This window comes from Echeneis naucrates, chromosome 15 (assembly GCF_900963305.1).
Source record: "Echeneis naucrates chromosome 15, fEcheNa1.1, whole genome shotgun sequence".
NCBI lineage: Eukaryota > Metazoa > Chordata > Actinopteri > Carangiformes > Echeneidae > Echeneis > Echeneis naucrates.
In genome coordinates, this window is record NC_042525.1 from 21,587,866 (window position 1) to 21,597,273 (window position 9,408).

General features: G+C 43.5%; 1 protein-coding gene across 1 annotated transcript; it reads right to left on the reverse strand.

The window, feature by feature from the left end:
* Positions 1 to 262: 262 nt before the first annotated feature.
* On the reverse strand, positions 263 to 8,496 carry cyp26c1 (cytochrome P450, family 26, subfamily C, polypeptide 1). The gene is made up of 7 exons (XM_029520951.1): positions 8,256 to 8,496; positions 7,287 to 7,604; positions 5,971 to 6,195; positions 4,719 to 4,994; positions 4,370 to 4,528; positions 3,310 to 3,711; positions 263 to 2,013 (listed from the first exon to the last, which is right to left on the reverse strand). The coding sequence occupies exons 2-7, from the start codon at positions 7,491 to 7,493 to the stop codon at positions 1,669 to 1,671; spliced, it is 1,614 nt and encodes a 537-aa protein (XP_029376811.1). The 5' UTR covers positions 7,494 to 7,604; positions 8,256 to 8,496; the 3' UTR covers positions 263 to 1,668.
* Between the last annotated feature and the right edge of the window lie 912 nt (positions 8,497 to 9,408).

A 9,408-nucleotide genomic window follows, 5' to 3' on the forward strand; every position in this document is an offset into this window, starting at 1 on the left:
GCAAAGGATGAGAGTGCATGTTGCCCTCAAGAGCTCTAGTGCTGAGGGTAGATATTCATATTTGACCCATTAGCCAGAAGCTAATAGGGATCCTAAGACAGATAAATAAACCCTATTCACAGACAGCTGCTTGTAATCATGCATAAACTGTACACCGAGCATTAGAGGTTTTCTTGTCTGTTGAAAAGAACATACGACAGACTGCTTTTGTTTCACCTTCTTCTAATTTACTCTTTACATCAACTGTACAGCAGCTACATCTGATGGACTCAATGAATGCATAAACAGGACAAATATATACAGACTCTTTAAAGTGGAGAAAGTGCTATCTCCTTCTACAAATCCATCCAAACATAAGATTTCACAGCGCGTCTATTAGGCCTCAAGACCAACATATGAACAGTCCTAGAATTAGACCAAAAATAAAAATAATAATAACTTTACTCTCAATATGATGCGTCTCTAAACAAGGAAAGTCCTCTATGTTCAAGCAGTGAAACAAGATTTTATGGACAGGTTAGTGTTTGTATCTAATCTTAATGTCAGCAAATATTGTTACAGACATTATCGAATAAAAGTACAACAGAAATTATACATCTGCATTTTAAATACAGCTTATTCATAAAGCTACTTCATTTGATACAGAAATTATAGCACTGTTAAGGATATATATATCACAGTCATATTTAAACAGTATAATGTATTTTGACATTGATGTTCGAGTTGCCCCTGGTTGTGAGATTTCTGAGTAAAAGTCAAGTGCAAGTTCCATCATTGAAAGTGTCATTGCACTGGAAGTCAAATGGTTCTTGTCTCCAACATGGGTTGTAAAACAACTCTAAAGCATCCATTGCTCAATGCATTTCTGGCCTCATGTTCTACCATGAACTGTCACATTTTTTTAGACTTGCATCTTTCATCTTTTTGTTTCTTTGCATGCCCCATCTCCATGGAGCTGGATGCTTTGCTCAGAGGTCCGGAGGACAAAAATCTGTAAACCACATGCTGTCACGTTTTGTCTCCACAGTCACTGAAAATAGTTCCCCATGTCTCTGTCCCAGTGCCCCGAAGAATCTGAGCAGTTGTGATTTTTGTAGTGTGCAAAGAGGCTGGCTTTGAATTTGAGCCTAAAGCACCAACGATTACCGGATGTTATCATCTGAAATCCACTCTACTGTGTAGTGGTCCAAATGACTGTTAGAGGTTTTGTATTGTAAGTTTGTCCCAGGACACTAGGCACTTACTGTAGGCAAATCAAGCCAGACATCTCCAGCTCAGCATGAGTTAAGAGCAGCACTGGAGAGCTCATTCTCACTGATGCAGATGCTGTCTCGTAGTTCAATAAGTTAATGTGCATTTACAGACTACAACTGAATGTTAAATAGCTGAAGCTGTAGATGTTATTGAAACATTATATGTCCATGGAAATAACAGCAAACCAAGTGGTTAAAAAGAGAGTGATCTCTTAGGTTTGGACCAGACTCCAGAAGAAAAGTGCTCCAAACTTGCGTAGAAAACCCCACCTTCATCTCCACAGAAATGAAATGGGACAAGAACTGCACCATCCGTACCAGCATTGTGGTGGTGTTTCCAGAAGCAGGTTGAGGGTGAAATCAATTTTCAAAGTGAGTTATCGTTTTTGGAAAGTCTGTCAGTCTGAATTTTTACCTAAAGCGGGTAATTGTAAGTGAAATGCACATGCAGCCCGTTCACTGGGTGCACGATTGGTACTGTCTGCATCTTGGGGAAGTTCTCTGTGGCCAGAGTCCATTTGCAAGTCTCAATCAGCTCCACAGCCAGAGTCTTTAGGATTATCTGTGCCAGTTCCTTCCCCACACAGCTCCGTACACCGCCACCAAATGGCACATAGCTGAACCGGGACGACCTGCTCTCCTCGCGGTCCGGACCAAACCGGTCAGGGTCAAACAGCTCTGGACTCTGGAATACACCTGCGGTCTCATGGGTGTCTCGGATGCTGTACATTACACTCCAGCCTTTGGGTATTTGGTAACCCTGTGAAATGAGGATTGAAATCAGTAAATATCCACATTGATTAAAGAAAAATGTTATGCATTTAGATCAAATGAAACATTCAGCTTTTCAGAAGTGTAAAATGCAGTGTAAACTTAGTGAATGTGCCACAGATCTGCTCTCAGCAAACTCATGATGCAGAATTAAATGATTAAATCGAGTTCAAAAAGCTAAATGATTTTATTACTTGGACAATATTTTCTTTTATTTGGTTTTGAACCCCTTGTATTGATCCCTCCATTCCCTCTGTTAATCCAGACGTCTTTAGAATCTAATCTCAAATAAAGAACATCGACTAAAGCAAACAACATTTTCAATATGGTTATTATTTATCAGCCAGATGGGATTATACCTTTTGCAGTTCCTTAAACTCCAATTACCCGTCTGCAATAAACTCAGTAAATTTGGGGCACATTGAGAGCAGGAGCACTTGGGAATATTGTTGTTCAGCAACAGACCTCGTCATTCTCAAAACGCTTCCAACCCAAAACAACAAACACAACTCCATAGAGCTTGATTACGGCACAACTTTACTATTATTTAGGAGTTAAATGAAGATCACACGAATCTGTGACGTTAACATCACTAAAAACATTTTTAACGCACCAGCTCCTGAATTCCCAAATATCAGGCTGCAAATTCTCCACAGGCAGGCACTACGGAATCAATACCGAAGCACATGTGCACATAATCCAATGTGAGCACTCACAGTTGTGCATGTTTAAGTCACCCCCTACAGGCAAATATGCTCCAAGCATCTGCAGGGGAACCAGCAGCATCACCTGCAGGCAATGAGTGTTACAGCTTCTGGGTTTTTTTGTTTGTTATGAATGACTGGTGAGGGTGGGCACTAAAGGAAAAATGCCATCACAGTGATATTTTTAAACATCCCATTATCATAGCACTGATAAAAGATAGCACAAGAGATTTTCACCAGATCATGCTTCATCATCTTCATATCTTGATCCCACCTGCTTGGATTTGGTTTCAGGGGATTCACGCCACCTACATCTATGCTAGTTGGCAAATTCCTTAAAGATAATTTCCCACATTCTCTTTTGGCAGAAGTTGTAGAGAAAAGGTTGTAACTTGTCACTCTTGCTTTTAAGGGGTTTTCATGTATTTTCCAGGAAAATGTAGTTCTGTATTTAAACTATCAAATGGTTTGTTGCTGCATTGCCATCAAATCTGCTGCGCTGTGAGTTTAATAGGTGTGAGAAAAACAATGGGAAAGGCCGACACACAAAAGTTATATCCTTGCCCTTGAATGGAACTCACGTCTAGTTCAAACGTCTGCAGGGCTGTCCGATAACCACCAGAGACTGGTGGCAGGAAGCGAAGCACCTCTTTGACAACACAGTCGATGTAGCGGAGCTGACTAATCTTGTCCAGGCTCAGGTACGGCACATGAGACTGGGAGCATGGCAAGCCACCCTTGGTGTTCGGACACCCGTCACTCAGAAGGTAGGTGGCCTCTGTTATGGCGACATCCACTTCCTTCTCCGTGGTGTTACTGGATGGGCCGTGACTGTTGTGGGAGTCGTACCCCAGGCCCTCTGCCTCCAGCTCCATTCTGGCCCTCTCCACCACCGCTGGATGACGAAGGAGCTGTAACACTAGTGATGTTGAGGCGCTGGCTGTGGTGGAGTGAGCGGCGAAGATCAACTCCACTGCTGTTTCCTGCAAAATGGGAATTGGAGAGATGGATTGATACAATTTCAAAGTTTTTGGACTTAAACAGAAATGTTGAGCTGAGCAAAAGAATTGAATTGTTTTTTTAATCTTTGAGGATGTAACAATTTCCTCTGCGCTATAAAAACATCTATCGTTCTTGTCTCCAAACTGTTAATTTTTTTTAATCATCTGATACAACCCATTGGAGCTCCTCCTGAAATAGAGGGCCTAGAACTTGGTTGACTTGGTTTCAATAACGAACCTGCAAATGTGGTTAAAAGTAACTCCCCAGTATTGGGCCCTCTTTTTGTTGTCATTGTTACAATCATAACAATCAAACACAGTTTATCGTCTTAGTGGTTACGTTGGTCATGGCTGCCTGATTATCACCTTTGGATTGGACATAAAGCTTTTGTGTATTATCTCTCAGGATGAATAACAGTGATAAAAACACAAGGTCACACATTTTTCTTTTTTCATTTTTTTCAATGTTCCCAAATCCCAAGATATCTCCAACTGCCTCTGCCTGATGCCACGAAACCACAAGTTAAAATAGGTCAAAATTGACTATGAGGTCTTGCATGTCTGAATCTGCTGTGTGGTGTGGTTGCATCACAGCTCCCTACATTAAGGCTGAGTCATATCATCAGCCTTGCTCTGGTACCTTGAGCTCCTGGATGCTAAGCTGCTGGCCGTGCTCCTTGGCACTGGATAGTATGTAATCGAAGGCATCATGATACTCCTCCTCCGACTGCTGCCGCTCCATCTTTTCTTCGATGATTTTCTCCATGTTGGCATGCAGAATTTCCCTGGCTTTTATTCCCTGGTCAGAGAGGAGACATCTATAAGAATCTCGCGCTGCATGACAAAATTATATTGAGACCATAGGAATCGAGTCAAACCATCACGTAAATAAGCTTTTAATGGAATGAAATGAGTCTTGCCTTTTTTTAATTTAATGATTCTTTGAAACGTCCCCTTTTATGCCGAACAGGTTAAAAATCCTGTCTCACCTTGCGAAGGCCACTGAGTGGGGCATCTATGGGGAGCGAGAAAAGGTTGTTCATCAGCTGCTCAAAGATCTGGGCCAGGTAAACGATGTGCTCCTCCTCCAGCTGCAGACCCAGCAGAACCCTGACAGCAATGCGAAACGTCAGGGATTTGGCAGCGCTGTAGACATCAATGGCACCTGGTGCCGAGCACCACTTGGCAATTTCAGACTTGATGACATCTTGCAGCTGGGGGAGGTAGGAATCCAGAGCGCCCCTGCTAAACACTTTAGCCAAGATCTAGAAATGGTTAAGGAAACAAAAGGAGAGAAATTATTACCTGATACACAGCATTCAACACCTTTGAGTAAATATTGAGCAAGGAGAACGACGGGCTCGGTGGGGTGGGACTGCACGTAGGCAAAGAGATAAGGTAGGACAGGGTGGAAAGGACACAGTGGGATGTCAGACAAGATCAGAATGCAAGCACTGGACTGGCTGAGATGCAACATTAGCAACAACATAGCCACACTTGAGTCTAATTGAATTCTTGTTAGTCTTTATGTTTTGTGTTTGTACACAACTGTGTTCCTTCGAGAAAGGCGTTTGTATGTCTGTCTTTGTGAATGTCTTAATATGATCCATAAGTGCTGGAGTACAAACTGTGTTGGACCAATCTTGAACACACACAAAAAAAAACACTCTGATGTAAATCCAGCTTGCAAAATGTTGAAAGCAGTAGCTCACTCATCATCTTGTGTTTTCTATCAAAGACATTGATTTGTCGTTAAATGTTCAACAACAGTTTGTGGGTCTGTCCAAACCTCTAAAAGCTCCCACTGTCAGTCACCTAGTTTGAGCTCAGAGTACATCTAGAAGTTGCATAAATTTTAACCAAACTGGCAAAAAAAAAAAACACATGCTGCTAATATGCTCATATTAGGATTTGGTTTGTAGAGACGAGTAGCTGATGGGACTACTTTTTCAAGTAGACAAAAAATAGTTCATGGTGGAAGGCTCTTTGTTGTCATGAATTAATATGAAAAAGGCTGCTTGTGTGATCATACAGATCTGAAACTTCAGGTACATCCTGATTTATTCACTAAATATGTTTTCACAGTTGACACAGATTTCAGTTTTATGTGCAAAGTGATAATGTCCACAATACAGCTGGAGGGAAATCTATGCAAGTTAGAAACCTGGCCTCTTGACCTGCACCGATTACTGAACCCAGTCACTTGTGGATGTGCATCTCATTCATTCCCTTGACTCTTACTTTTCTTTTCCTCTTGTGCAGGTCCCCGATAGAGTTGACCAAGGTGTTGGGTCCTAGGATGGTGCGGGTGCTCTGGGGCCACTGTGTGCACACCAGGCTGTGCTCGCCCAGCAGGATCTTCCTGATATTTTCTGCACCTGTCACTCGGATGACGGGCTTGCCGAGGAGATGGGTCTTAAACACGTTGCCATGTCGTTCTCTGCGTGAGATGTGGAAGTTGGACCCCTGGAGTGTGAGGATGAAATTTGTATGAGACGTTGTAAAGACATCCACTGTAGAATTTATTTCTACGTCTATATAGACGTTATATATAATATAGGTAGGTTAGATATAATATAGGTATTATAAATCAAGGCACAACATTTCACAGCACAAGTTTTACTTGTGCAATTGTCTGTTCGTAGATGAAAAAAAAGTCTCTAACAAAAATGTACACATTTCCGACACTGCGAGCATTTTTTCCCACCTAATAACGAATGAAAACAAAAATCTTTCATGTCATATTTTGATGTTTGACAATATTTTCTATCACAAAGTAATGCAGCAATCTGGAGCCTAAAATGCGGCAATGCAAGCCTGCTCATTTAGAACAAAGTGACATTTCATGTCTTCTTTGATTAGAAATAAAGTTGTAAGTGCTGCATGAGCAGTAAAGTGCTCAGTGCAGAAATGCACACAGTCTGTACTCAGAAAGCGAGACTGTCTGACTGGGAAACTACACTGCTTTGATATTTCTCATCAAAGCCACAAATATCAACACTCAAGACAAATCACTGAAAATCTTTGTGGGACATTTAAAGATTATTAAATGACTCATATGACAATTGTGGGCTAATGTACGTGGACATGAGCTGGATCTCTTCGTCCTCTCTGCCTTAGTGAGACCATGACCCCGGTGTGGAGCGGATGAACAGCCAGACAGGCAGAGAGATGAAGAGGTGAGGACAACAACATTCCTGGCAGAGGAACAGAGAGGGAGGGAGGACGAGGAGAAAGAATTGAACAGAAAACGTCTGTTTTTGCTCCGCGAGGAGGAATTAGGCACCGAGCATCAAGTCCGCACATGCCGCATTAACAACAGAACTCAGCCTGCACAAGAATCTCCAGAGCCGCTCGGAGCTCCGCGCTTCCACACGCATCGTCAATAATGCGATTATTAAATGCCCTCCAGCCCTGCAGAGTTCCCCCACCGTGTGGTGGCAAAGTCAGGCACATGGGAAACACACCGCGCACACACACACAAAGCGCAGGAGGGCAACCTGTGTTTTGGAACGCTTGTAAAAATGCAAGAGGTGGGCCATCTCTCTCTCTCTCACCTGGAACAGCCAGTGGAAAGTCTCCCCGACCAGCGGCCAGCCCATGGAGCCCTTCGGCAGCGGCAGGCTGCTGTCCTTGTCCCGGGTCAGGCTCCAGCGGAGGCTCCACAGCTGCTGGGTGAGCGCCAGCAGCAGGAGCGCGGACAGCACTGAGGTGAGCGCGGTGGCCAGAGCCGACAGCACCCCGATCTGAGCCAGGGGGAACATCTCCTCCGAGCCGGTCCGCTTCCCAGCATCCACCTGCGTCGGTCTGTCTGTCCGTGAGTGCGAGTCCCGGGCCGCGTAAAAACTTCTTCTCCTACTTATCCACCGGAACGTCTGTCCAAATAAAAATGTGGAGGTGTTAGTTCATCCCCAGCCTCTTCGCCCTCACCTGATTTAAAGTGGCTTCGTATTCTCAAATGGTATGACTTTTTCTTCTTACTGTCACAAATTAGGAAATGAACATGAAATCGCAGTTTCATTAATTCTCTCTCTTTCTTTCTTTTTCAGTTTCTTACAAGGAGAGTGAGTTTTTGCTGACGCGCGCGCATCCAGGCATCGGACGGGATGGTTGCGCGTGCACGCGCTCCTGTCTGGCCGTGGAGGGGCATCAGGAGCAGAAACGTGCTGCCGTGTCGGGAGGAAACTCCCCTTCATTCCGCTGCTCCTTCCACATGAGGAGTAGCTGTCAACTATTCCAAATAGTTTTACAGGTTTACGTGCGCCGGCTTGTCTATTAGGTTATGCGCCTTTATAGGTACAGTTCAGGGGGGGTCAGCCCCCCCCCCCCGGCTGCCCCAGGTTTATAGAGCAATGGCAATAAATCAGGTTAAAAGAAAAAGAGCAGTAGTAGAAGAAGAAAGGGGGCTGTGAATACAGTAGGTTAGAATGAGGCGCGGATTAACGCAAACTGGAGGTGAGATGTGAGGAGGCCCAGAAAAGCAGAATAAATGAGTTTCTATCCTCAGACCCGGAGCGGACTCTTACCTCCGAGCAGACTCCCTGCAGACCCGAAGGAAAGTTTCTCTGTCGCCTCCTCCGCCAAGCCGGTGACTATTCCTGTGCAGAGAGCGGGCTGCTGGGGGGGTTTATAGAAAGAGCTGCGCCGCATGGCCCGCCGTCAGAGGATGACGTTGATCTGAATATGTTAAAGAGGCTGTTTCATTCACAGCGCAGACCGGAGAGGGAATTTAAAAAAAAGGAATTGGAGCAAAGACGCAGCGGTGAGCTCGGGGTGAGAGAGGCAGAGAATGAGCTGGGAGAGAGAGCGAGAGAGAGCAACAGAGGATCAGATGGCAGGTAGCCAATCAGCCGCTCACAGTTTGACTCAGTCCGGCCCTGACAGCAGACGGTGAGGACCAGGAGAGAACAGCCATGCTCTTATATTCCTCAATGTAAAACGATAATTATGATAATAATAATCAATTGCTATTATTATTATTATTATTATTATTATTATTATTATTATTATTATTATTATTATTATTATTATTGTCATTAACAGTGGAAGTAGAAGTCGAAGGAGTGTTTCTGTTCCGTTGTTCAGTTGTCTGCAGACAGATCAGCCCGCAAACTATTTCTAAAATAAAAATGGTTAGCTTGGTTGCATTACTTGTGGGGTCAGTTCTGTTGTGGAGAGAGTGAATTAGACCATCGGGATGGAGGATCTTAGAGGAGGCCCAGACTCTAACCGGACCACCAGATCTTTTTTATTTTGATTGAGAATTTATGATGTATTTTATCTATTATGGTTATTGTTTTTAGTAATTTATTTACGGTACATAGTCTTCTTTTTATTCTGCTCTTCCGTTCATTGTCCACTTCCTGCTGGAACAATGCAAATATCCCCATTGTGGGACAATTAAAGGAATATCTTCTTATTTCTGAGCCTCCTTGTGGTTTTGTATTTTGTTGAAAATTAATAAACTTCATTTAAATTTCAAATGGCAGCGTTTTCATTTCAGTTTGTTTAAAGTGGTTATTCTGTACACACACACACACACACACACACACACACACACACACACACACACACACACACACACACTTCCAACTGTGGTTGTGTTGACTCTGGTTGTGTGTTAATGTTTGTTCAACTAACGCAGATACAGGTGAAGGACCTGATGGTTTGAAATACGGA

Bases quoted from the DNA above. Each gene is read 5' to 3' on its own strand.
- cyp26c1 (XM_029520951.1), bottom strand. From the start codon at position 7,493: ATGTTCCCCCTGGCTCAGATCGGGGTGCTGTCGGCTCTGGCCACCGCG. The intron at 6,196-7,286 runs GTGAGAGAGAGA...CTCACACTCCAG, and splicing joins CTTTCCACTGGCTGTTCCAG to GGGTCCAACTTCCACATCTC. The intron at 4,529-4,718 runs GTGAGACAGGAT...CTCTCTGACCAG, and splicing joins CACTCAGTGGCCTTCGCAAG to GGAATAAAAGCCAGGGAAAT.